Below are 26,669 nucleotides of genomic sequence, written 5' to 3' on the forward strand. Positions count from 1 at the left end.
GTTCAATTCCCGACTCAGGCGACTGACTGTGTGGAGTTTGCACGTTCTCCCCGTGTCTGCGTGGGTTTCCTCCGGGTGCTCCGGTTTCCTCCCACAGTCCAAAGATGTGCGGGTCAGGTGAATTGGCGAAGCTAAATTGTCCGTAGTGTTAGGTAAGGGGTAAATGTACGGGTATGGGTGGGTTGCGCTTCGGCGGGTCGGTGTGGACTTGTTGGGCCGAAGGGCCTGTTTCCACACTGTAAGTCTAATCTAATCTAAGTCTAATCTAATCTGTGATCTCCAGCATCTGCAGGCCTCATTTTTTACACTGGTCATTGCTTTGGTAATGAGGACATCCTTTTGGATCTTAGGATTGAGGGATGATATAATTGAACGTGTTGTTGACCAGGTAGCACTCCAAAAGCCAGTACTTCCACATTAACCTGTCGTTGTGTGATTTATAATTGACCATGTGGTAGTGCTTTGATCATGAATGCTTCCAAGAAGTTATGAACTTGTCTTTTTGGCAGAATAGTTTGTTGAAGATGACCAGCTGGTGTTCACCGCAGATTTGGTGAGCATTCCTTTCGGATGGGGCCTTTCCAGAGTTAGACCTCCTTTCCAACACTGGCATTAAAGTCTTCAAGGAGGATGATTTTATCTTCATTAGGGATGTTCGTGAATACGGTGTTGACGATGGAGTAGCGTTCTTTGGACTCATCTGTGACTTAAAGGTTTGGAGCAGAGGCAATCATAACTGTTGCCTGCTGGTTTGTGGCACATTGTAGGCAGACAGTCATGAGGTGATCGTTGATGCTGACAGGGACCTCTGAGAGTCAATTGACAAGTTTGTTCTTAAAAGCAAATCCAAATTCATGCTTCCTGGGTTGATCCTCTGGTTCTCCTCTCAAAGAAAATGTAAACAGCACCTTTTTCCATCAGCTGACCCTCGCCATCTCTTTGAGTCACATCCAGGTCAGCGAAGTAAATGTTGAAGTACCTCAGTTCTTAGTTCTGGACTATTGTTTTGCTCATTGTCCATTGTCCAGGTTCCGAGATTGAGATTGAGTTTGAGTTTGACTTTGGTTTTCAGACCACAGGTAGAGGAGCCCACTGGATGCAGTTTTCCAGCCAAGTTGGTGACCGAACAAACCTTTTAGGGCACCTTTTCTAACCTATTCCCCCAGTGAATCCTGAAGAGGGTTGTTCTGTAAGTAAGCTACTGAATGCTCTCCTGTTCCTATTCCAAGAGTGGAACAAACTCCACCACCTATTGGCTGTCTGTACCTAGGGACTTCCAGATCTCTCAATCCGGCACCCCATCAGCTGTGTGTGTGTGTGTGTGTTGAGAGAGAGACACTGTGGGAGACCCAGTAGGCAGGGTAACATTAATGACCGGAGTTCTGTCGACTGCTGCATCCTTCAGCTGCAATTGCAACCATTAATATCGCACAAATAATTTTTGCTGACTTACTATTGAGGCATTGTTCTAGGTTGCACTTTGCTTCCTCCTTCTGACTTTATCAGAATGGGTGGCCCTGCCAAGAATTGAGAACTCCTCACAACATCTCTCTCCAGATCAATGGGGTACTCCAGCCTCTCCTCTATAAAAAGGTAGCAATCCATAGAAAGGAAAGGGAAGAATGAGTACAGGTAATATGAATTATAATGAAGAAAGTGGAACGACATCACCAGGAATATACATACATCAATGGTGGCTAGATAAGGTTAGAAGGCTGTTAAAAAGCACATGGACCCTTGGCTTTAATAGAGATATAGGGCACAAGATTAGACCAAATCTTTCTAAATCATTTAGATTTTGGTATTTCATTAAGTTTTGGGGTCCACACTTTACAGATAGTGTGTGGATTGACCTTGTGCTGTGAAACCAAGTGTGAATAACACAGTTATTAATTTTGTTCTCAGAAAGTTAAATTTATCCGTATTGATGGCTCCACTTCCTCCTCCGATCGCCAGTCCCTGTGTGACCAGTTCCAGTTTTCGGAGCAACGCTGTGTAGCTGTGCTGTCAATCACAGCTGCCAATATGGGCTTGACTTTATCCTCTGCTGATCTGGTGGTCATTGCTGAACTTTTCTGGAACCCTGGTGTAAGTGAGAATTCAATTTAACAAGGAGAGTTTAAATCTGTTTTTTAAACATAGTTTAATATGATAAATTTCCTCATACGTTTGTCTTTCGTTAGTGTTTACTTTTGGCTGCAGTGGAGGATAATAATGGGAAACAGTATTTAATTATATTTATAGAGAATCATAGAATCTCTACAGTGTGGAAACAGGTCCTTCGGCCCAACAAGCCCAGACCAACCCTCCGAAGAGTAACCCACCCAGATCCATTCCCCTACCCTATTATCCTATATTTACCCAGACTAATGCCCCTAACCTATACATCCCTGAACACCACGAGTAATTTAGCACGGCCAATTCACCTAACCTGCACATTTTCGGATTGTGGGAGGAAACCCGCGCAGACATGGGGAAAACGTGCAAGCTCCACACCAATAGTCACCCGAGACCGGTATTGAACCAAGGTCCCTGACACTGTGAGGCAGTAGTGCTAACCACTGAACCACCATGCCACCCCAACAATGAATTACACTAAGGTGGAAACAACCAGCAATATTTAATGTTTAATATAAGACCTATTTTACTTATGGTGTGCTGCACAAGTCTCTGGAGTGGGAGTTAAAGACATAACGTTTCAAAACTGACCTCTGAATGAAATGATACTGAGTTTGACGAGAAATATTCTGCTGAATGGGTTGTATAACTGGAACATTGTCTAGCTTCAGTACCTAGGGTTGGGTATCTCCCAGCTGGGCAGTTGTTTGATTTTAGATATGATGTTCAGGGCCACTGATTGCATTCCTTTTTTGATATGTTGCCCTCTCTTATTTTGACTCTGCAGATCCTCTTTCAAGCTGAAGACAGAGTTCACCGCATAGGGCAGTCAAACTGTGTAGATATTCATTACTTGGTTGCTCGAGGCACTGCTGATGATTATCTCTGGTGAGGAATGTTGACTGCATACTATATGACAGAGACAAAGACAGATTTCTCAGCTGCATCAACACACTTAGTTCTGAATTCAAGGTTTTTTTCCTAGGGTGGGGCAGTTCAAAACTAGAGGACATAGTTATAACGTGAGGGAGTAAAGATTTAAAAAGAACCCAAGGGGTAACTTTTTCATGCAAAGGATGGAATGAGCTACCGAAGGAAGTGGTAGAGCTAGATACAACATTTTAAAAAGTCAGAAGTCTCGCAACATCAGGTTATGGTCCAACAGGTTTATTTGAAATCACAAGCTTTCGAAGCACTGTTCCTTCATCAGGTGAAGGAACAGCATAGAATTTATAGGCAGAGAGATCAAACAATAGTATAATTGGTGTAAATAGAGTGTCGATAGGTTGATTAACAAATCTTTGAAAGTGATCAAAAGTGTCAGAATGTGAGAGTAAAGTGTCAATAACTGAATAGCAAGTGAAGGGATAGCCTATGATCTGTTTAATTGAGACAGCGAGGCAATTGCACAACATTAAAAATAAGATGGTGTTGGAGACAAACCAAATGGCTGGAATAACCAATCTGAAGAAAATCAAATGGACCCAAAATGTTAACTCTGATTTCTCTTCACGGATGCTACGAGACCAGCTGAGCTTTTCCAGCAACTTCTGTTTTTGTTTCTGATTTACAGCGTCTGAAATCTTTCAGCTGGAACAATATGCTAGGCATCAGAGTTCCATGCTGAGGGTCTAACCAAAGTCACGAGTAATCCAAAACTATACACATGAATTAAGGTAGAGAGATTATGACAAGTTATCAAGGTGATGGTGTCAAAACAGAATAGTAAAAAAGATTTTACAGATATGTGACATTTTACAGATTTTCATGTAGCACAACATGAACACAAAATTACAGTTGAAGTCATCTTCATGGATACAGAACTCGGCTATCAGTTTCTGCTTGGTAATTCTGCATTGTTATGTGTCTCGAAGGCCACCTTGGAGCATGCTTACCCAAAGATCAGCAGCTGAACATCCTTGATCGCTGAATTGTTCCCCAACTGGGAAGGAACATCCCTGTCTGGCAATTGTTGCGCAGTGTCCATTCATCCATTGTTATAGTGTGTCTGCAGGTCTCGCCAATATACCATGTCTTGGGGCATCCTTACCTGCAGGGTGTGAGAGAGATCACTTTGGCCAAGTCAAATGAGTATCTGCTGTGTATGAGGTGGGTGGTGTTCCCATGTATGATGGTAGTATCTGTGTCAGTGATCTGGACTGTCTTACAAAGATAGCCATGGCAGGGTTGTGTGAGGTTGTTGTCCTAAAGGCTGAGTAGTTTGTTGCAAAGAATGGTTTGTTGAAGGTTTGTCGGTTGTGTGGTGGTGTAGGGATGACCTTGGCGCGATGTTCGTTGTCATCGGGAAAAAATTGAAGGCTGCAAAGAACATGGCGTCATTTCTCTGCTCCAGGGAAGTACTGGATAACAAAGGGTACTCTATCAGTGATTATCCTGTGTAAGTTTTCTGAGGAGGTGTTGAGGATTCTTGCTGTGGCATGTCGGAACTGGTGATCGATGAGTTGAATATCGTATCCTGTTTTTGGACTCATGGCGAGGATTTACTTCAACGACTACACAACGATATCAACAAATTTCATCCCACCATCAGACTTGCCATGGACTACGCTTCAGAATCAGCCTTATTCTTGGACACCTGCACCTCCACACACACATCATTTACTGCATCCACTGCACCCGATGTGGCCTCCTCTATATTGGGGAGACAGGCCGCCTACTTGTGGAACGTTTCAGAGAACACCTCTGGGACACCCGCACAAACCAACCCAACCGCCCTGTGGCTGAGCACTTTAACTCCCCCTCCCACTCTGCCAAGGACATGCAGGTCCTTGGCCTCCTCCATCACCAGACCCTGGCAACGTGACGGATTGAAAAATTGTTTGCAGCACAGGAGAAGGCCATCTGTCCATCACTCCTATCCTAGCTCCCCAAAACAGCAGCTAACTTACTACCACTTACCATGCTGCTTCCATTGCCCGGTCATCTTCAAGTAATGATCCAGTTCCTTCTTTAATGCCTTAATTAAACCTGGCTCCATCCCACTGGCAGGAAGTGAGCTGGCAGGGTAGCTCTTTCAGGAGCCAGTACAGACACAATGGGTCAAATGGCCTCCATCTATTCTATGATTTCAAGTGCTTTCCATACTCTAACCACTCACCTTATGAAAAATGTTTTTCCTCACATTGTCATTGCTTCTTTTTGAGACAAACAAACTGCAGCTGCTGGAATCCAAGATAGACAGGCAGGAGGCTGGGGGAATACAGTAAGGCAAGCAGCATCAGGAAGGACAGGCAGGAGGATGGGGGAATACATCTTCGAGGAGAAAGTGAGGTCTGCAGATGCTGGAGATCAGAGCTGAAAATGTGTTGCTGGAAAAGCGCAGCAGGTCAGGCAGTATCCAAGGAACAGGAAATTCGACGTTTCGGGCATAAGCCCTTCTTCAGGACTCCTGAAGAAGGGCTTATGCCCAAAACGTTGAATTTCCTGTTCCTTGGATGCTGCCTGACCTCCTGCGCTTTTCCAGCAACACATTTTCAGCTGGGGGAACACAGCAAGGCAGACAGCATCAGGAGGGACAGGCAGGAGGCTGGGCGAACACAGCAAGGCAGGCAGCATCAGGAGGGACAGGCAGGAGGCTGGGCGAACACAGCAAGGCAGGCAGCATCAGGAGGGACAGGCAGGAGGCTGGGGGAACACAGCAAGGCAGGCAACGTCGGGAGGGACACAGCAAGGCAGGCAGCATCAGCAGGTGGAGAAGTCAATGTTTCAGGAGTAGCCCTTCTTCAGGACTGGGGGTGGGTGTATGGGGAACTGCAGATAAAGAGGGTGGTGAAGTGGGGATAGCTGAAGACTAGTAGTGGGTACGATCCGGTTGGTCAAGGGGAGGAAGGAATCCGGTAGGTGGCTGGGAGGAGTGGAAGGGAGGGGGAGGGCTGAGAAGAAAGTTTGGAGATGGGAGGAAAGGTTATTTGATTTACCTTAAACTTGTACCCTTTGGTTCTTGAGCTTTGCATCAATGGAATAGTTTCTCCCTCTCCACTCTGTCCAGATTCACATTTTTGACATCTCAATCCCCTGTCAGCTTTCTGATTAGATTAGATTAGACTTACAGTGTGGAAACAGGCCCTTCGGCCCAACAAGTCCACACCGACCCGCCGAAGCGCAACCCACCCATACCCCTACATTTACCCCTTACCTAACACTACGGGCAATTTAGCTTGGCCAATTCACCTGACCCGCACATCTTTGGACTGTGGGAGGAAACCGGAGCACCCGGAGGAAACCCACGCAGACACGGGGAGAACGTGCAAACTCCACACAGTCAGTCGCCTGAGTCGGGAATTGAACCCGGGTCTACAGGCGCTGTGAGGCAGCAGTGCTAACCACTGTGCCACCGTGCCGCCCACGATCTCTACCCAGATTGCTGCTTACTCTGTGTGGATTCATTCCAAATTAGTCTCTGTTGGCTAAATGGTGCCATATTCAAATGTACAGCAGATTACAGACACTTATATATCCCAAACAGGGCATCATGGTTGTGGGCAGTTCACTCACATAGAGCACCAAAAAGTCCCATAGGGCCCCAGGGTGGGGACAGACCGGGTCCCACCGGCTCTAGGGTGGGCAAGGGCGATGTCCCATGGGGCCCCAGGTAGGGAAAAGCCCGGTCCCATGGGGCCCCAGGGTAGGGAAAGGCGCACAGGTGCACCTGTGGAGCTGTGGTCGGGTGGTGGAGTGGGGGGTGTGTTGGGTAGGGAGATTCCCGTCTCGCATCAGTAAGAGGGTTTCAAAGATCAGAAGCAAAGCTTCAGTAAAAGAGTTTGGAATAGACACTATGCCAAGAGCTTACCTCAGATTTCAAGAGGACAGGGTAATAGATAAAAGTGAGTTGGAGGTAATGGAAATTGAGGAAAGATACCTAATATCTGTTGTCAGGTGCCATGCAGCTCCTCTGCAATTTACTGACCTCTCTTCCCAATTTATTTCCAGGCCCATAATTCAAGAAAAGGTCAAGGTTCTTGGACAGGCTGGTCTGTCAGAAAACAACTTTGCAGAGACTGAAACAACAGATTATTTTCAACAGGTAAGTAACCAGTTTCTCAACTCTGTATTTTCCTTTAAAAAGCCCCATTCTGTACCTGAACTGGGAGTGTTTGGTGGGGACAGTGTGGAGGGACCTTTAGTTTTAATTTAAACGTGTAGAGTGATCTTTACTCTGTATCTAGCCCTGTACTGTCCTGGGAATTGGAGAACTATACAGGACTGAAAAGACCCTCTGGCCCATTGAATCTATGCCAGCCATCTGCACTAATCCCACTTTCCAGCACTTCGAGTCATAGAGATGTACAGCATGGAAACAGACCCTTCGCTCCTATAACCTTGAATGTTATAACATTCTAAGCTTTCATCCATGTACTTTTGAATGTTTAGCCAGCAAGGAGTTTAAAAATTTGGGTCAGAGCTCTTGTAATTTCCTCCCTTGACTCCCACAGCAACTTGGGATACAACTCGTTCAGACATGTGCATTTGTCCTATTTCAAGCCCACCAATAATATCAGTCTGCTCAAGAACTTCACTGCCCTGCTCCCCAAATTCTGAACCTACATATCCTCCTCATTCAGAGTGAAGACAGATGTGAAGTAATTTAACACGTCTGTCTCCATGCCCTCTTTCCCTTAATGTACTTAGAGAATATCTTGAGACTTTTCCCTCAGTATCTCGTCATGCCCCCTCATTGTTTGCCAAGTTGCTTCCTTAAGATTACCCCATCCCCGAACATTCTATACTCTGTTCAGACTTCCATTTGTGGATGTGGTGCCGTTAAAGCAGGCTGCTTTGCCCTGGGTGATATTAAGTGTCTCGAGTGTTCTTGGAGCTGCACTCATCCAGCAAGTGGAGGGTGTTTCATCACACTTCTGCCTCATGCCTTAGAGAGTAGAAAGGCTTTGGGAAGTCAGGAGGTGGGAAAACAGCCTCTCCCCATAACTCAAACCCTCCAACCCCAGCAACATTTTTATCCATCTTTTCTGAGCCCTTTCAAGTTTCACAACATCTTTCTAACAGCAGGAGACCAGAATTGCATACAGTATTCCAAAAGTGGCCTAAGCAATGTCCTATGCAGTCATAACATGACCTCCCAACTCCTATACACAATGCAGTGACCAATAAAGGCACTCGTACCAAACACCACCTTCACTATCCTGTCTACCTGTAAGTCCACTTCCAAGGAATTATGAACTTACACTCTAAGATCTTTGTTCAGCAACACACCCCAGGACCTTACCAGTAAGTGAGTAAGTCCTGCCCTGATTTGCCTTTCCAAAATGCAGTACCTCACATTTATCTCAATTCAACTCCATCTGCCCTCCTTGCCCATTGGCCCATCTCCTCCAATGTTCATATATATTCCTATATATAAATGACAAAAAACAGTGGACCCAGCACCGATCCTTGTTGGCACACCGCTGGTCACAGGCCTGCAGTCTGAAAAGTAGCCTTCCATTATGTGACGATGCTACCCCTTTAAAAAGGTTAATATGCCCTTGGTTTTTTTCTAGAGGGGTTGTAAATACAGAGATGCTGATATGTCTGGAAATGGCATCTTTAAACAACGGCAGGGGAGTGGCCTGCTCACCCAGTTCATTTTTTTTCTCTAGTTTTGGTTTCATTTTTAGCAGGGAGTAAGAAAACTGCTGTTAGAGAAGCAGCCACAGTGAAAAGAGGTTCCATGTTTTAACAGAAGTCTTGCCTGTACTTTCTCTCTTAAATCTCTCCTGCTTGTAAGAACCTGTGTTTGTATTTACTTTTTGCCAAGGGGAGTGTTTTTAGGATGTTGCAGGAATGAGAACATCTTCATTATGTGGCAATAGGGTCAGTTGGGTTTTCAAATAAATCGTTATTCTAAATTAGATTAGATTAGATTACTTACAGTGTGGAAACAGGCCCTTCGGCCCAGCAAGTCCACACCGACCCGCCGAAGCGCAACCCACCCATACCCCTACATTTACCCCTTACCTAACACTGTGGGCAATTTAGCATGGCCAATTCACCTGACCCGCACATCTTTGGACTGTGGGAGGAAACCGGAGCACCTGGAGGAAACCCACGCAGACACGGGGAGAACGTGCAAACTCCACACAGTCAGTCGCCTGAGTCGGGAATTGAACCCGGGACTTAGGCGCTGTGAGACAGCAGTGCCACCGTGCCGCCCAAATTATTTTCTTTTGTTCGTGTTTCATCTGTAGTGGTTAAATAAATTTTGTTTTGTTTAAAGATGAGCGGTTTGAACCGCTGCATTACTGTTGGAATATCCACTTCACATCTTGCTCAAAAAAAAATTAAAAAGTTAGGGTCTGGGCTACCTTCTTAAAATATTTTGAGGGGGTCTGGCCTGGTCCATAACAACCACCACTCTCTGTCTTCTACCTTCAAGCTACTTCTGTATCCAAATGGCTAGGTCCCCCCGTATTCCATGTGATCTAACCTTGCTAACCAGTCTACATTGAGGATCGTTGTCAAATGCCTTACTGAAGTCCACATTGATCACATCCACCACTCTGCCCTCATCGATCCTCTTCGTTACTCCTTTAAAAAAAACTCAATCAAGTTGGTGAGAGATGATTTTCCACAAACAAAGCCATGCCTTTCCAAATACCTGTAAATCCTGTCCAACAGAATTCCCTCCAATAATTTGCCCATCACTGATGTCAGGCTCACTGCTCTATAAATCCCTGACTTTGCCTTACCATCTTTCTTAAACAGTGGCACCACATTAGCCAACCTCCAGTCTTCAGGCAGCTCACCTGCAGCTATTGATGATACAAATATTTCAGCAAGGGCCCAGCAATCACTAGCTTCCCGGAGTTCTATGGTACACCTGATCAGGTCTTGGAGAGAGAACAAAGAAAGTTTACAGCCCAGGAACAGGCCCTTCGGCCCTCCAAGCCTGAGCCGATCCAAATGTACTGTCTAAACCTGTCGCCCAATTCCTAAGCATCTGTATCCCTCTGCTCCCCACCTACTCATGCATCTGTCCAGACGCATCTTAAATGAATCTACCATGCCTGCCTCTACCACCTCTGCTGGCAACACATTCCAGATACACACCACCCTCTGTGTAAAGCACTTGCCATGTGTATCCCCCTCAAACTTTGCATTTCTCACCTTGAAAGCATGACCTCTCGTTATTGAATTCTTCACCCTGGGAAAGAGCTTATCTCTATCTATCCTGTCTGTACCCTTCATGACTTTGTAAACTTCAATCAGGTCCCCCCTCAATCTCCTTGTATTCTAATGAAAACAAATCTAACTTACTCAACCTCTCTTCATAGCTAGTGCCTTCCATACCAGGCAACATCCTCATAAACCTTCTCTGCACCCCCTCTAAAGCGTCCACATCCTTTTGGTAATGTGGCGCCCAGAACTGCACACAGTATTCTAAATGTGGCCAAACCAATGTCTTGTACAATTTTAACATGACTTGCCAGCTCTTATACTCAATACCCCATCCAATGAAGGCAAGCATATCCTATGTCTTCTTGACCACTCTATCCACCTGTGCAGCAACCTTCAGGGTACAATGGACCTGCACCCCCAGATCTCTCTGCCCATCAACTTTTCCCAAGGCTCTTCCTTTTACAGTATAATTTGCTCTAGAATTAGATTTCCCAAAATGCATCACCTCACAATTGTCTGGATTGAATTTCCATCTAGTAAAAAATCTTCGAGTAAAAAATGAGGTCTGCAGATGCTGGAGATCACAGCTGCAAATGTGTTGCTGGTCAAAGCACAGCAGGTTAGGCAGCATCTCAGGAATAGAGAATTCGACGTTTCGAGCATAAGCCCTTCATCAGGATTATTCCTGATGAAGGGCTTATGCTCGAAACGTCGAATTCTCTATTCCTGAGATGCTGCCTAACCTGCTGTGCTTTGACCAGCAACACATTTGCAGTTGAATTTCCATCTGCCACTTTTCCGCCCAACTCTCCAGTCTCTCTATATTCTTCTGTATTCTCTGACAGTCCCTTATGCTTTCTGCTACTCCACCGATCTTCGTGTCACCTGCAAACTTGCTGATCATACCAACAGTGCCCTCTTCCAGATCATTTATGTATATCACTAACAACAGTGGCCCCAATACTGACCCCTGTGGAACTGGTCACCTTTCTCCATTTCGAAAACCCTCCTGAACTACTATTCTCTGTCTCCTGTTGCTCAACCAATTTTTAATCCACCTGCTAGAACACCCTGCACACCATGTGACTTCACTTTCTCTATCAGTTTACCATGGGGTGAACCTTAATCCAATGCCTTACTAAAGTCCATGTACATGACATCTACAGCCCTATTTTCATCGATCAACTTGGTCACTTACTCAAAGAACTCTATTAAGTTGGTAAGGCACGCTCTTCCCCAGACAAAACCATGTTGCCTATCACTGATAAGCTCATTCTTTTCTAAATATAAATAGATGCTATCCCTCAGTAACCTCTCCAATAACTTTCCCACCACTGACGTCAGGCTCACTGATCTGTTGTTACCTGGAATATCTCTACTACCCTTCTTGTTCAGGGGAACAACATGAGTAACCTTCCAGTCCTCCAGCACCTCACCTGTATTTAAGGATGCTTCAAAGATATCTGTCAAGGCCCAAGCTATTTCCTCTCTCACCTCTCTCAGCAACCTGGGATAGATCCCATCCGAAACTGCTGAAAATGTGTTGCTGGTTAAAGCACAGCAGGTTAGGCAGCATCCAAGGAACAGGAAATTCGACGTTTCGGGCATAAGCCCTTCATCAGGAATAGATCCCATCCGGTCCTGGGGATTTGTCCACCTTAATAGCCTCTAGCCTACCCAACACATCTTCCGTATTTATGTCAACGTGATCCGGACTAATAAACTTCTATCTCTAATCTCTTATGTTCCTCTCCTCAGTGAACACTGATGCAAAGATTTATCCATCTTTGTGTTTTAAGATTCCAGCACCACATCCTCTGTAATATGGTCATTTTTCAAGCTATTCATTTCTCCACGTTCTCTATCTTCTTTATTCTTCGACACAGTAAACATTGATGCAAAATACTCATCTCCTGTGGTTCCACACACAGGCAGCCTTGCTGATGTTTAAGGGGCCCTACTCTCTCCGTAGTTACCCTTTTGTCCTTAATGTTTTATGGAATCCTTTTGGATTCTCTTTAACCCTGTATGCCAAAGCTATTTCATGTCCCCTTTTTGCCTTCCTGATTTCCCTTTTAAGTATACTCCTCATGCCTTTATATTTTTCCAGGGATTCACTTGATCTCTACTGTCAATGCCTGATATTTGCTTCCTCCTTATTCTTTAGTAAAACCTCAGTTTCTCTAGTCATCCAGCCTTGCCCTTCACCCTCACAGGAACATACTGTTTCTGCACTCTCATCATCTCATGTTTGAAGGTTCCCATTTTCTAGCCATCCTTTTATCTGCGAACATCTGATCCACATCAACTTTTGAAAGTTCTTGCTTAATACATCAAAATTGGCCTTTAGAACTTTAACTTTTAGATCCAGTTTATTCTTTTCCACCATTATTTTAAAACTAATAGAATTATGGTCAGTAGCCTCAAAGTGCTCCCCCATTGATATCTCAGTCACCTATTCTGCCTGGTTTCCCAACAGTAGGTTAAACTTTGCACCTTCTCTAGTAGATACATCCACATACTGAATCAGGATATTTTCTTGTACACAACACATTCCTCTCCATCCAAGCCAGTAACACTATGGCAGTCCCAGTCTAATTGGAAAGTTAAAATCCATAGCTGAGATCTCCTTACAAATTTGTTTCTCAATTTCCTGCTGACTATTGTACGGTCTGTCATTCAATCCCAATTACCTTTCCTGTATGCATTCCCAGGAATATCCTTCCGAAGTACAGCAGTAATATTATCCTCCTTAAAAAATGCTATACCTTCTCCTTACTTGCCCCTCTTTCTATCCTTCCTTTTAGCATCTATACCCTGGAACATAAAGCTGCTAGTCCTGTCCATTCCTGAACCACACCTCTGTAATTGTTATGATATCCCAGTTCCATGTTCCTAACCACACCCTGAGTTCATCTGCCTTCCCTTTAGGCTTCTTGCATTGAAATAAATGCAGTTTAATTTATTAGTCCTACCTTGTTCTCTGCTTTTTAAAAGCCTTTTTCAAACAGAGAGTGGTGGGAACATGGATTGCCCTGGCAGGGTAGCTGAGGCAGGAAACCTCACAACCTCTGCTGTATAACTATAATTTTATGGCATAGCTCTTGTTCCTGGTTTGTGTTTCTGTGCCTCACAGTCCAGAGTTTTGAGCTGCTTGTGTACCCTGGACTTGTGTGGGAAATATTTTTCAAGGGCTAGGGGACTTTCAGGATGTTAAGAGTAGACGGAGGCTTCGTTTTGGTCTTTAGATGTAGGCTTTTTGACTTGGATTTGGACTCTTTGACTTTTGGTCACTTCCATTTTGATTATTTGATGAATCTGAGTTGGTTTATATTTGTCTGTAGGGTCCGAGGCAGATGAAAATGGTTGATTTTCTCCAAACAGCATTTGATTCTGAAGGCATAGATGAAGAAGTTCTTCTGCTTGAAGCTGCTGATGTCTGTCTTAATTCTCACCGGGACACTGGCATCGACCCTGGAAGCAGCTTCTGCACTGACACTGGAATTTCACAACAATCTAATGATACAGAGAGTCCCCCTAAAAAGAGACGGATTGAGGAGTATTTTACCAAATAATGCGATACTATTTGAAATAAGAAAATGCACACATTTGTGTAAATGAATACATTTTGTAAATAATGTATAGTTAAAATGGTCATAAACTGAAACAATGTTTTACAAAGGTGTGCAACTAAGACTCCGTTAGTCTTGAGAAATTTGGTGAAGAATATTTATAGTTTTTATACCTGCATCAAGTGCTAAATCATCTAGAAACAACCTAGGGGGTGTGGTTGTACGTTAATGGGGATTTGGGGGGGTGTGAGTGAGGGGGCTGTGACGTTGTGTTGAAATGGTGTAGGTTATGTCTTAGGTTGAAGGTGTGTGCTACGTTCTTTTTTTCAGTCCCAGTCCTCCATTGATCACAACAAAATTTTAAATTTAACAGATTGGTGAAATAGGCAATTCTATAATGTTGGGTGCGTCTGGTTTAATGTATGAACAAATCAGCTAGGTTTCTTTAGGCAGCAACGAATAACTGGTTTACAGACCCTCTCAAATAAACATGCAACAATTATTGACAAAGTTTGCATACTTAAAATTCCTTGATAACGAAAGGTACATGAACACATAAACTCATGAAGAAAGAAGTGTCATGGATTGTCCAAAATGGCGCTCTAAATCCAAAATTATTCTGCAAACACAAGCTGTTGACACTGGGATGTCTCCCTGGAACTGGTTATGTTCCTTTACTGGAGGTGAGGTGGTAGATACCAACTAATCATTTAGCTTATGCACTTTGCTGAGAAGAATTATAAAGTCACATTGGACTGTGGTCTCCAATTCTCTAACTGAGTTCAAAAATACAATCATCTTACTCCACCCGTAGTCTGGGCTTCTTGACCTCCTCCACAAAGGTTTCCAAGCTGTGTGACTCTATCGAAGCTCCTTGCAGATCCAACATTATTGGACCCCGTGCCTTTTCCTCCAAAAAATTCATATTTAGATGAATCTATATACAGAGGAACTCGATTATCCGAATATCAATTATCTGAATATCAGATTATCTGAAGGAGATCTCGAGGTCCTGGTGGAAACATTATATCAAAAGCGTGTTTTCAAAACTGATCGCAGCTTTTGTTTACATTGATTAAAAGTGTTCGAGTAAAAAATGAGGTCTGCAGATGCTGGAGATCACAGCTGAAAATGTGTTGCTGGTTAAAGCACAGCAGGTTAGGCAGCATCTCAGGAATAGAGAATTCGACGTTTCGAGCATAAGCCCTTCATCAGGAATGAGAGAGAGTAGCCAGGCAGGCTAAGATAAAAGGTAGGGAGGAGGGACTTGGGGGAGGGGCGATGGAGGTGGGATAGGTGGAAGGAGGTCAAGGTGAGGGTGATAGGCCGGAGTGGGGTGGGGGCGGAGAGGTCAGTAAGGAGATTGCAGGCGGCACGGTGGCATAGTGGTTAGCACTGCTGCCTCACAGTGCCTGAGACCTGGGTTCAATTCCCGACTCAGGCAACTGACTGTGTGGAGTTTACACGTTCTCCCTGTGTCTGCATGGGTTTCTTCCAGGTGCTCCGGTTTCCTCCCACAGTCACAAAGATTACACTGTAAGTAATCTAATCTAATTTCTTTTCCCTCAACTCAGCACCGCCCTCCTAACCTGCAATCTCCTTACTGACCTCTCCGCCCCCACCCCACTCCGGCCTATCACCCTCACCTTGACCTCCTTCCACCTATCCCACCTCCATCGCCCCTCCCCCAAGTCCCTCCTCCCTACCTTTTATCTTAGCCTGCTTGGCTACTCTCTCTCATTCCTGATGAAGGGCTTATGCTCGAAACGTCGAATTCCCTATTCCTGAGATATTGATTAAAAGTGAACTCGTCATATTGAAATGCTACCAAGAACAGTTCTGCACTGATGGGAGCCCGGGCACCACCTTCAAATGACGGAGGTCCCGCCCACTCTCTATTCCCACGCACTTTCCCTGGAGTTCTACACATGTGTGTACCCTAAATCCCACCGCCTTTCCCCAACATAGGGCAGAGGTGGAACCTGTCAAAACCTTGCAGTAAAATGTCTGCACACGTGTGCTATTTGGAGACTCACCCCTCAAAAGGCTGCAGCAGTCTAGGTTGCACCTTGGAGGGGGCGGGGCAGGCAGGGGATGTGGGGAAGGGGGGGCAGTATTGGACGGGTTTGAGGGGTAGGGGAAGGGGGGCAGTGTTGGGTAGGGGGAGGGGGTGGTGTTGGGTGGGGGGAAAGGGAGGGTGTTGGATGGGGTTGAGGGGTGGGAGGGAGGGGGCTGTTGGATGTGGTTGAGGGGTGAGGGGAAGGGGAGGCGGTGTTGGATAGGGTGGGGAAGCGGTGTTGGATGGGTTTGGGGGCAGGGTAGGGGGTATGGGTGTGGGGGGGGAAGGGGGTGGTATTGGAAGAGGTTAGTGGCGGGGGCAGGTGGGGGCTCGCGTGTGGCGTGGTGTGTTGCTGCCTTGTCTCCTGAACAGGGAGCAGATTTAACAGAAAAGTCCCAGCCCCAAAGGAAAGGCATTGAATCAATTAACGAATAATCAATTATCCGAACAAAATAGTGCCTGCCTATTTTGTTCAGATAATCGAGGTTCCTCTGTAATCATTTTTATAAAATTTACCTTTGGATCACATCAGTTAATAACGCATGGACCCTTGAGAGAAAAGAAATGTAGCTCAAATTTTCCTTTAATTCACTCATGAGACAGTGGTGCTGACTGGGCCAACATTTATTCCAAATTGCCCTTGAGAAGGTAGTGGTGAGCTATTTTCTTGAGCCACTGTAATCCATCTACTGTAGGTAGATCCACAATGCTGCTACAGAGAAAGTTCCAGGATTTGGGAGTGAGTCCTTCCAGCCTGATCTGACATACTATATAATCATGGCTAATCCATTGGGACAATGTCATATTCGCTGTTTCCCTCCACACCCCTTAATACCTTTAATACCTAAGAATTTATTTTCAACAAAGTTTGTATCAGTAACTCTATAAATTTGGAGATCATATATAGGGTTTACCAGGTAAGGATAGCAACTTCTAGAGAGTCATATTGGACTCAAAACATTAACTTATTTTTATTCTCTTGTGGTTCGTAGGCTTCGTCAGCTAGCTAGCATTTGATTTATTGTGATGTATTTTACAATTAATAATACAGTAAAGTATTGTGAAAAGCTTCAAATGTTGCCACGATTCGGCTCTATTTTGAATAACTGAAGAATTTTTAAAATTTTAAAAATTGCTGGAAAAGAGTTCACCTTCATCCCACCATCTCCATTATGGTCCCTGAGCTGGCTCATCAACATTGGTGGGTCCCACGCAGGTGGCAGTGCAGGCAATGTCAGAGTCACCATTCCACAGGCACCATCTGTTCACTGCAATCAATGCTGCTCCTATTACCGCATTTCGACCGAAAACATCAAAGTCGACACTTATTCAGGCACCATCTTTTCACCCACCTCACCGACATCACCCCTGCTGACATATCAGCCGCCGATGCCTGGTTCCATGCTGGACCCACCCTTGCCCTCTGCCAACAAAAGAAAATGATGGAAAAGAAATGCAGATGGAAAAAGGAGCAGAGGAATCCTGGGCTCAAGAGCCTGAACTCGGCATTCTCCTCCTCCACCATTATACGAGACCTCATTTATTGCCTGTCCCTAATTGCTCGAGAAGATGGTGTTCAGGTGAATGCTTGGTTAAAGGATAATGCAGGAGGGAGGCCTTTGGATTTTTGATTCATTGGGACAGTTTCTGGGATAAGTGAGATGTGTACAAACTGGACAGATTGCTCTTGAACTGGAATGGGTCTAATATCTTTGCTAGGAAGTTTGTGCAATTGGGGAGGTTTTGAACTGATTTAGCAGAGATATGGGGCACAGAATAGATGTAAAGTCAGGAGCAAGGCCAAATTAGACTTAAGACCATAAGACATACGAGCAGAAATTAGGCCATTCTGCCCATCGAGTCTGCTCTGCTATTCAATCATGGCTGATAAGTTTGTCAACCCCATTCTCTTGCTTTCTCCCCATAACCCTTGATCCCCTTGATATTCAAGAACCTATCTATCTCTGTCTTAAATATACTCAATGACCTGGCCTCCACAGCCTCCTTTGGCAGTGAATTCCATAGATTCACCACTCTCTGGCTGAAGAGGTTTCTCCATATCTCCAATCACTAAGGCTGTGCTCAAGTCCTAGTCTCTCCTCCAAATGGAAACATCCTCCCAACATCCAAGAGTAAGAGGATTGCCGGGGTAAGAATGGGGCCTGTTGTGGACCAAAGGGGTGACCTGTGCGTGGAGCCAGTGATGTTGGTAAGGCCAAACGACTATTTCTCATCTTATTCACAAAGGAGATGTAGCTGGGCAGAAATGGTTTTAGATGTTTTAACAGGCATATCGGTTTATAATTCCCCAGGGCCTGATAAAATGTATCCCAGGCTGCAATGGGAGGCAAGGGAGGAGATTGCTGTGTCTCTGGTGGGGATATTTAATACTTTGGCCACAGGTGAAGTGCCAGATGACTGGAGGATAGGTAATATGGTTCGTTTGCCCAAGAAGGGCAGCATTGATAGGCAAGTTAATTACAGTTCAGATAGTCTGACATCTGTATTGTTGGAAAATAAATTCTCAGATAGATGATTAATCAATACTTGGGAAGGTAGGGATTGATAAGAGATAATCAACATGGATTTGTTCTCGGGAGATCCTGTCTGGCAAATTTAATTGAGTGTTTTGAAAGGGTGACTGAATATATTGACATGGGTAGTGCAGTTGTTGTGGTTCACATGAACTTTAGTAAGGTCTTTGACAAGGTCCCACATGGTAAGAACCCATGCGATCCAAGGTAAGTTGGCAAATTGGATCTAAAGTTGACTTACAAATAAGAGGCAAAGGGTGATGGTGGAGGGTTTTTTTTTGTATTTGGAAGCCTTTGTTGAGCAATGTACTACACAGATCGGTGCTGGGACCTCATAGCGATTGGTACAACTGAGGAGCTTCCTCGGCCATCCCAGACTTCAGTTGAGAAACAACCACATCTGGAGTCACACGTAGGCCAGACCAGGTGAGGTGGGCAGAGTTCCTTCCCTGAAGGAGATTAGTGAACCAAATGGGTTTTTCTGATAACCAACAATAGTTTCATGGTCATCTGTAGTTTCTTCATTTCAGATGTTTAATGAATTAAAATTTCTTTATCTGTCATGGCAGGATTTGAACCTGGGTCCTCAGAACAATAACCGAAGTGAGGTGAGAGGGCGGAGAGAAACGAGGGCTGCCGGGGAATTTTTAAGTGGGTGAGATCTAAACCTGAGACCGTAGGGCCTCCCTCCCACCCACTTCCTCTAACCTTAGTAAGAATCTGTAAACTCACTGGTTTTCAGGTTTTCTCTTTTTTTTCTTTTCTTCTCTTCCTTTGTTTAGTCCTGTGCGGGCTTTCAGATTAGCGGGGTATGACTGATTGATTGATAGGGCAGTTGCATGTTCCTCCTGCAGAAGGTGGCAAGTGAGAGACAGTGCACATGTCTCTGCTGACCACATCTGCAGGAAGTGCACCCAACTCCCAACTCCTTGAAAACTGAGTTAGGGAGCTGGAGCTGGATGAACTATGGATCGTCCGGAGGCTGTGGGAGAAATTGCGAGGGTGTACAGGGAGGTGGTCACTCCCTAGACACCGGATAAGGACAGCTGGGTTACAGTCAGGGGGAGGAAAGGGAGCTAACAGAAAGGGCAGGGATCCCCTGTGGCCGTTCCCCTCAGCAATAAGTATACCATTTTGAATACTGCTGGTGGGGATGGCCTATCGGGGGAAGCCATCGTTGTCAGGTCTCTGGCACTGAGGCTCCGAAGGGAAGGAGGGAGAATAGAAAAGTGCTAGTGGTAGGGGACTCAATAGTTAGATGGATTGACAGGAGATTTTGTGGTCAGGAACAGGACTCCCAGAAGGTACGTTGCCTCCCTGGTGCCAGCGTCCGGGATGTTGCCAATCAGGTTTACAAGATTTTGAAGGAGGAGGGGGAGCAGCCAGAAATCGTTGTACATATTGGCACCAATGATATAGCCAGGAAAGGGATTGAGGATCTGAAAATTGAATACAGACAGATCGGAAGTTGAAGAGCAGGACAAGCAGAGTAGTGATCTCAGGTTTGCTACCGGTGTCACGAGATAATGAGGTGAGGAACAGGCAGCAAATGCAGCTTAACATGTGACTGCGAGGCTGGTGCAGGAGGGAGAGCTTCAGATACCTAGACCATTGGGATACCTTCTGGGGAAAATGGGACCTGTACATGAAGAACGGGTTTTACCTGAACTGGAGGGGCACAAATATGCTGGGTGGGAAATTTGGTTGTGTGGTTCAGGAAGTTTAAGCTAGTTTGGCAAAGGGGTGGGAATCAGAGCTACACGTCTGAGAGGGGGGTGGGAATCAGAGCTACATGTCTGAGAGGGGGGTGGGAATCAGAGCTACACGTCTGAGAGGGGGGTGGGAATCAGAGCTACACGTCTGAGAGGGGGGTGGGAATCAGAGCTACACGTCTGAGAGGGGGGTGGGAATCAGAGCTACACGTCTGAGAGAGGGGTGGGAATCAGAGCTACACGTCTGAGAGGGGGGTGGGAATCAGAGCTACACGTCTGAGAGGGGGGTGGGAATCAGAGCTACACGTCTGAGAGGGGGGCAGTTGCAGATGGGGCAGTGACAGGATGTAGTGAATCTTTGGGAAGATTTCTTACGTTATGAAACAAAGGGTTCAGTTAAAGTGTGTCTGCTTTAACACAATGAATGTCTGAAATAAGAGTGATGAACTTAAGAGCATGGATCAGTACTTGGGGCTACGATGTTGTGGCCATAACGGAGATGTGGGTTTCACAGGGACAGGGATGGTTGCTTGATGTTCCAGGGTTTAGAACATTTAAAAAGAACAGGAAGGTGGAAAAAGAGGAGGGGGTGTAGCACTACTAATCAGAGAGTGTATCACAGCTACAGAAACGAAGGTTGTTGAGGAAGGTTTGTCTATTGAATCAGTATGGGTAGAAGTTAGCAACAGCAAGGGAGCAGCTACCTCAGTGGGGGTTTTCTACAGACCCCCTAATAGCAGTAAAGAGATTGAAGAACTGATAGGCCAGCAGATTTTGAAAAAATCTAGATAGAGCCATAGAGATGTACAGCATGGAAACAGACAGAACATTACAGCGCAGTACAGGCCCTTTGGCCCTCGATGTTGCGCCGCCCTGTCATACCAATCTGAAGCCTATTCTACCTACACTATTCCATGTACGTCCATATGCCTGTCCAATGATGACTTAAATGCACTTGAACTTGGCAAATCTACTACCATTGCAGGCAAAGCATTCCATACCCTTACTACTCTGAGTAAAGAAACTACCTCTGACATCTGTATATCTATCTCCCCTCACTTTAAAGTTGTGTCCCCTCGTATTTGCCGTCCCCATACTTGGGAAAAGACTCTCCTTGTCCACCCTATCTAACCCTCTGATTATCTTGTATGTCTCTATTAAGTCACCTCTCAACCTTCTCTCTTATGAGAACAGCCTCAAGGCCCTCAGCCTTTCCTCGTAAGACATTCCTTCCATACCAGGCATCATCCTAGTAAATCTCCTCTGCACCCTTTCCATAGCTTCCACATTCTTCTTATAATGCGGTGAACTGTACACAATACTCCAAGTGCGGCCGTACCAGAGCTTTGTACAGCTGCAGCATAATCTCCTGGTTCCAGAACTCAATCCCTCTATTAATAAAGGCCAAAACACTGTATGCCTTCTTAACAACCCTGTCAGTCTGGGTGGCAACTTTCATGGATCTGTGTACATGGACACCGAGATCTCTCTGCTCATCTGCACTCCCAAATTATCTTACCATTAGCCCAGTACTTTGCATTCCGATTACTCCATTCAAAGTGAATCACCTCACACTTGTCCACATTAAACTTCATTTGTCACTTCTCAGCCCAGCTCTGCATTCTATCTATGTTTCTCTGCAACCTACTACATCCTTCATCACTATCCACAACTCCACCGACCTTAGTGTCATCCGCAAATTTACTAACCAATCCTTCTAAGCCCTTATCCAGGTCTTTTATAAAAATGACGAACAGCAGTGGACCCAACACCAACCCTTGCGGTACGTCGCTAGTAACTGGACTCCAGGATGAACATGTTCCATCAACTACAACCCTCTGTCTTCTTTCAGCAAGCCAATTACTGATCCAAACTGCTATATCTCCCACAATCCCATTCCTCTGCATTTTGTACAATAGCCCACTGTGGGGAATTTTATCGAACGCCTTGCTGAAATCCATATACACCACATCAACCGGTTTACTCTCATCTACCTGTTTGGTGACATTGTCAAAAAACTCAATAAGATTCGTTAGGCACGACCTACCCTTTGGCACAAAACCTTGCTGTCTGTCCCTGATCAGATTATTCTTTTCTCGATGGTTATAAATCCTACCTCTTTATAACCTTTTCCAACACTTTACCAACAACTGAAGTGAGACTCTCTGGTCTGTAATTACCAGGGTTGTCTCTACTACCCTTTTTGAACAAGGGAACCACATTTGCTATCCTCCAGTCCTCTGGCACTATTCCTGTAGACAATGATGATTTGAAGGTCAATACCAAAGGCTCAGCAATCTCTTCCCTTGCTTCCCAGAGGATCCTAGGATAGATCCCATCCGGCCCAGGGGACTTGTCTATTTTCACACTTTGCAGTATTTCTAATACCTCTTCCTTGTGAACCTCAATCTCTTCTAGTCCAGATGCAAGTATCTCTGTATCTTCCTCGCCAATATTGTCATTTTCTATAGTGAACACAGTCGAAAAATACTTATTTAGTGCTTCCCTTATCTCCTCTGACTCCACACACAACTTCCCACTATTATCCTTGATTGGCCCTAATTTAACTCTCGTCATTCTTTTATTCCTGACAAACCTATGGAAAGCCTTAGGGTTAACCCTGATCCTATCCGCCAACAACTTCTCATGTCCCCTCCTGGCTCTTCCGAGCTCTGTTTTTGGGTCTTTCCTGACTTCCTTGTAACCCTCAAGCGCCCTGAGTTTTCACGTTTTGTCTTAACATATGCCTTCTTCTTCTTCTTGACCGGGGATTCCACTTCCTTAGTAAACCACGGCTCACGCGTTCTATACCTTCCTCCCTGCCTGACAGGTACATACTTATCTAGGACACAGAGGAGCCTTTCCTTGAATAAGCTCCACATTTTTAATGTGCTCATCCCCTGCAGTTTCCTTCCCCATTCTACACTTCCTAAATCTTTCCTAATTGCATCGTAATTTCCCTTTCCCCAGCTGTAACTCTTGCTCGGTGGAGTACACCTATCCCTTTCCATCACTAAAGTAAACCTGACAGAATTGTGATCGCTGTCTCCAAAGTGCTCACCTACTTCCAAGTCTAACACCTGGTCAGGCTCGTTACCCAGTACTAAAGCTAAAGTGGCTTCGCCCCTTGTTGGCCTGTCTACATACTGTGTCAGGAAGCCCTCCTGCACACACTGGACAAAAACTGACCCATCCATAGTACTCGTACTGTAGTGATCCCAGTCAACATTTGGATAGTTGAAGTCCCCCATGACAACTATCCTGCCTCTCTCACTCCTATCGAGAATCATCTTTGCTATCCTTTCCCCTACATCTCTGGGACTACTCGGAGACCTATAGAAAACTCCCAGCATGGTGACTTCTCCTTTCCTGTTTCTAACCTCAGCCCATTCTACCTCAGTTAACGAGTCCCCAAACATTCTTTCTACAACTGTAATATTGTTCCTTATCAACAATGCCACACCTCCCCCTCTTTTACCATCTTCTCTGTTCTTACTGAAACATCTGAATCCCGGAACCTGCAACAGCCATTCCTGTCCCTGCTCTATCCATGTCTCCGTAATGGCCACAACATCGAAGTCCCAGGTACCAACCCACGCTGCCAGTTCACCCACTTTATTTCGGATGCTCCTCGCGTTGAAGTACACACTTCAAACCAGGTTCTCGCTTGCCAGTGTCAGATACTTGATTTTGGAACTTCCTACTCTCATCCTCTTCTGTACCTGTCCTACAATTTTGGTTCCCGTCCCCCTGCTGTATTAGTTTGAATCCACCTTAATAGCTTTAGCGAATTTCCCACCAGGATATTGGTACCCCTCTGGTTTAGATGAAGACCATCCTGCTTGTAGAGGACCCACCTACCCCAGAAAGAGCTCCAATTATCCAAAATCCCAAAACCCTCCCTCCTGCACCATCCCTGTAGCCATGTGTTCAACTCTTCTCTCTCCCTATTCCTCACCTCACTAGCACGTGGCACGTGCAGCAAACCAGAGAAAACAACTCTGTTTGTCCTAGCTCTAAGCTTCCATCCTAGCTCCCTGAATTTCTGCCTCAAGTCCCCACCTCTCTTCTGACCTATGTCGTTGGTGCCAATGTGGATCATGACTTGGGGCTATTCTCCCTCCCCCCGAAGGATCCCAAAAACACGATCAGAGACATCACGGACTCTGGCACCCGGGAGGCAACACACCAACCGTGAGTCTCTCTCGTCCCCACAGAACCTCCTATCTGTCCCCCTATCAAATCCCCAATGACTACTGCTCTGCTCCTCTTCCCCCTTCTCTTCTGAGCAGCAGGTGCCCCACTGCTTTCCCCTGGTTCGTCATCCCCCCCCAACACTATCCAAAACTGTATACTTATTGTTGAGGAGAATGGCCACAGGGGATCCCTGCACTGCCTGCCGGTTCCCTTTCTGTCCCCTAACTGTCCCCCATCTGTCTTTTTCTTTTATCTGGGGAGTGACTATCTCTCTGTAAGTCCTGTCAATAACCCCCTCTGCCTCCTGAATGATCCGAAGTTCATCCAACTCCAGCTCCAGTTCCCCAATGCGGTTTTCAAGGAGCTGGTGTTGGGTACAATTCCCACAGATGTAGTCAGCAGGGACACAGTGGTGACCCTTACCTCCCACATTCTGCAGGAGGAACATTCCACTGCCCTAACCTCCATTCCCACTATCCTAACTCCCGAAGTTAGCATCTCTCCATGCTTCCAGCTCACTGCCTTTATTCCTGATGAAGGGCTTTTGCCCGAAACGTCGATTTCGCTGCTCGTTGGATGCTGTCTGAACTGCTGTGCTCTTCCAGCACCACTGATCCAGAATCTGGTTTCCATCATCTGCAGTCATTGTTTTTACCTAACTCCCGAAGTGACTACTGAAAAAAAAGGATTAGGAAATAAACTAGTTACCTTACCTTGTCAATCTGGCTCCCACAACCTTTTTTTTTAGATTGGAGGATGGCTGGGAGACACTATCCTTTGGTCCAACCTGTCCACGCCGACCAGATATCCGCCGACCAGATATCCCAACCCAATCTAGTCCCACCTGCCAGCACCCGGCCCATATCCCTCCAAACCCTTCCTATTCAGATACCCATCCAAATGCCTCTTAAATGTTGCAATTGTACCAGCCTCCACCACGTCCTCTGGCAGCTCATTCCATACACGTATCACCCTCTGCATGAAAAAGTTGCCCCTTAGGTCTCTTTTATATCTTTCCCCTCTCACCCTAAACCTATGCCCTCTAATTCTGGACTCCCCGACCCCAGGGAAAAGACTTTGTCTATTTATCCTATCCATGCCCCTCATAATTTTGTAAACCTCAAAAAGGTCACTCCTCAGCCTCCGACGCTCCAGGGAAAACAGACCCAGCCTGTTCAGCTTCTTCCTATAGCTCAAATCCTCCAACCCTGGCAACATCCTTGTAAATCTTTTCTGAATCCTTTTAAGTTTCACAACATCTTTCCGATAGGAAGGAGACCAGAATTGCACGCAATATTCCAACAGTGGCCTAACCAATGTCCTGTACAGCCACAACATGACCTCACAACTCCTGCACTCAATACTCTGACCAATAAAGCAAAGCATACCAAACATCACCTTCACTATCCTATCTACCTGCGACTCCACTTTCAAGGAGCTATGAACCTGCACTCCAAGGTCTCTATTCAGCAACACTCCCTAGGACCTTACCATTCAGTGTATAAGTCCTGCTAAGATTTGCTTTCCCAAAATGCATCAACTTGCATTTATCTGAATTAAACTCCATCTGCCACTTCTTAGCCCATTGGCCCATCTGGTCCAGATCCTGTTGTAATCTGAGGTAACCCTCTTCGCTGTCCATTACACCTCCAATTTTGGTGTCATCTGTGAACTTACTAACTGTACCTTTTATGCTCGCATCCAAATCATTTATGTAAATGACAAAAAGTAGAGGACCCAGCACTGATCCTTGTGGCACTCCACTGGTCACAGGCCTCCAGTCTGAAAAACTACCCTCCACCACCACCCTCTATCTTCTACCTTTGAGCCAGTTCTGTATCCAAATGAAAATGTGTTGCTGGTCAAAGCACAGCAGGCCAGGCAGCATCTCAGGAATAGGGAATTCGACGTTTCGAGCATAAGTCCTTCATCAGGAATGTCTCAGGAATAGGGAATTCAACATTTCGAGCATAAGCCCTTCATCAGGAATGTCTCAGGAATAGGGAATTCGACGTTTCGAGCATAAGCCCTTCATCAGGAATGGTCTCAGGAATAGGGAATTCGACGTTTCGAGCATAAGCCCTTCATCAGGAATGTCTCAGGAATAGGGAATTCGACGTTTTGAGCATAAGCCCTTCATCAGGGATGTTCTCAGGAATAGGGAATTCGACGTTTCGAGCATAAGCCCTTCATCAGGAATGTCTCAGGAATAGGGAATTCGACGTTTCGAGCATAAGCCCTTCATCAGGAATGGTCTCAGGAATAGGGAATTCGACGTTTCGAGCATAAGCCCTTCATCAGGAATGTCTCAGGAATAGGGAATTCGACGTTTTGAGCATAA

General features: G+C 45.5%; 1 protein-coding gene across 2 annotated transcripts in view; it reads left to right on the forward strand.

Moving 5' to 3' along the window:
- smarcal1 (SWI/SNF related, matrix associated, actin dependent regulator of chromatin, subfamily a-like 1) overlaps positions 1–14,032 on the forward strand; it is a 127,153-nt gene extending 113,121 nt beyond the window's left edge. For both annotated transcript variants that reach the window (XM_060827771.1, XM_060827772.1), the window contains 4 exons: positions 1,906–2,088; positions 2,906–3,006; positions 7,069–7,162; positions 13,599–14,032. In XM_060827771.1, coding sequence (XP_060683754.1) covers positions 1,906–2,088; positions 2,906–3,006; positions 7,069–7,162; positions 13,599–13,829 — 609 coding nt within the window. In that variant the 3' untranslated portion in view covers positions 13,830–14,032. The remainder of the gene's footprint in view (positions 1–1,905; positions 2,089–2,905; positions 3,007–7,068; positions 7,163–13,598) is intronic.
- Positions 14,033–26,669: the final 12,637 nt, after the last annotated feature.

This window comes from Hemiscyllium ocellatum, chromosome 7, assembly GCF_020745735.1.
Source record: "Hemiscyllium ocellatum isolate sHemOce1 chromosome 7, sHemOce1.pat.X.cur, whole genome shotgun sequence".
NCBI classification, from domain to species: domain Eukaryota; kingdom Metazoa; phylum Chordata; class Chondrichthyes; order Orectolobiformes; family Hemiscylliidae; genus Hemiscyllium; species Hemiscyllium ocellatum.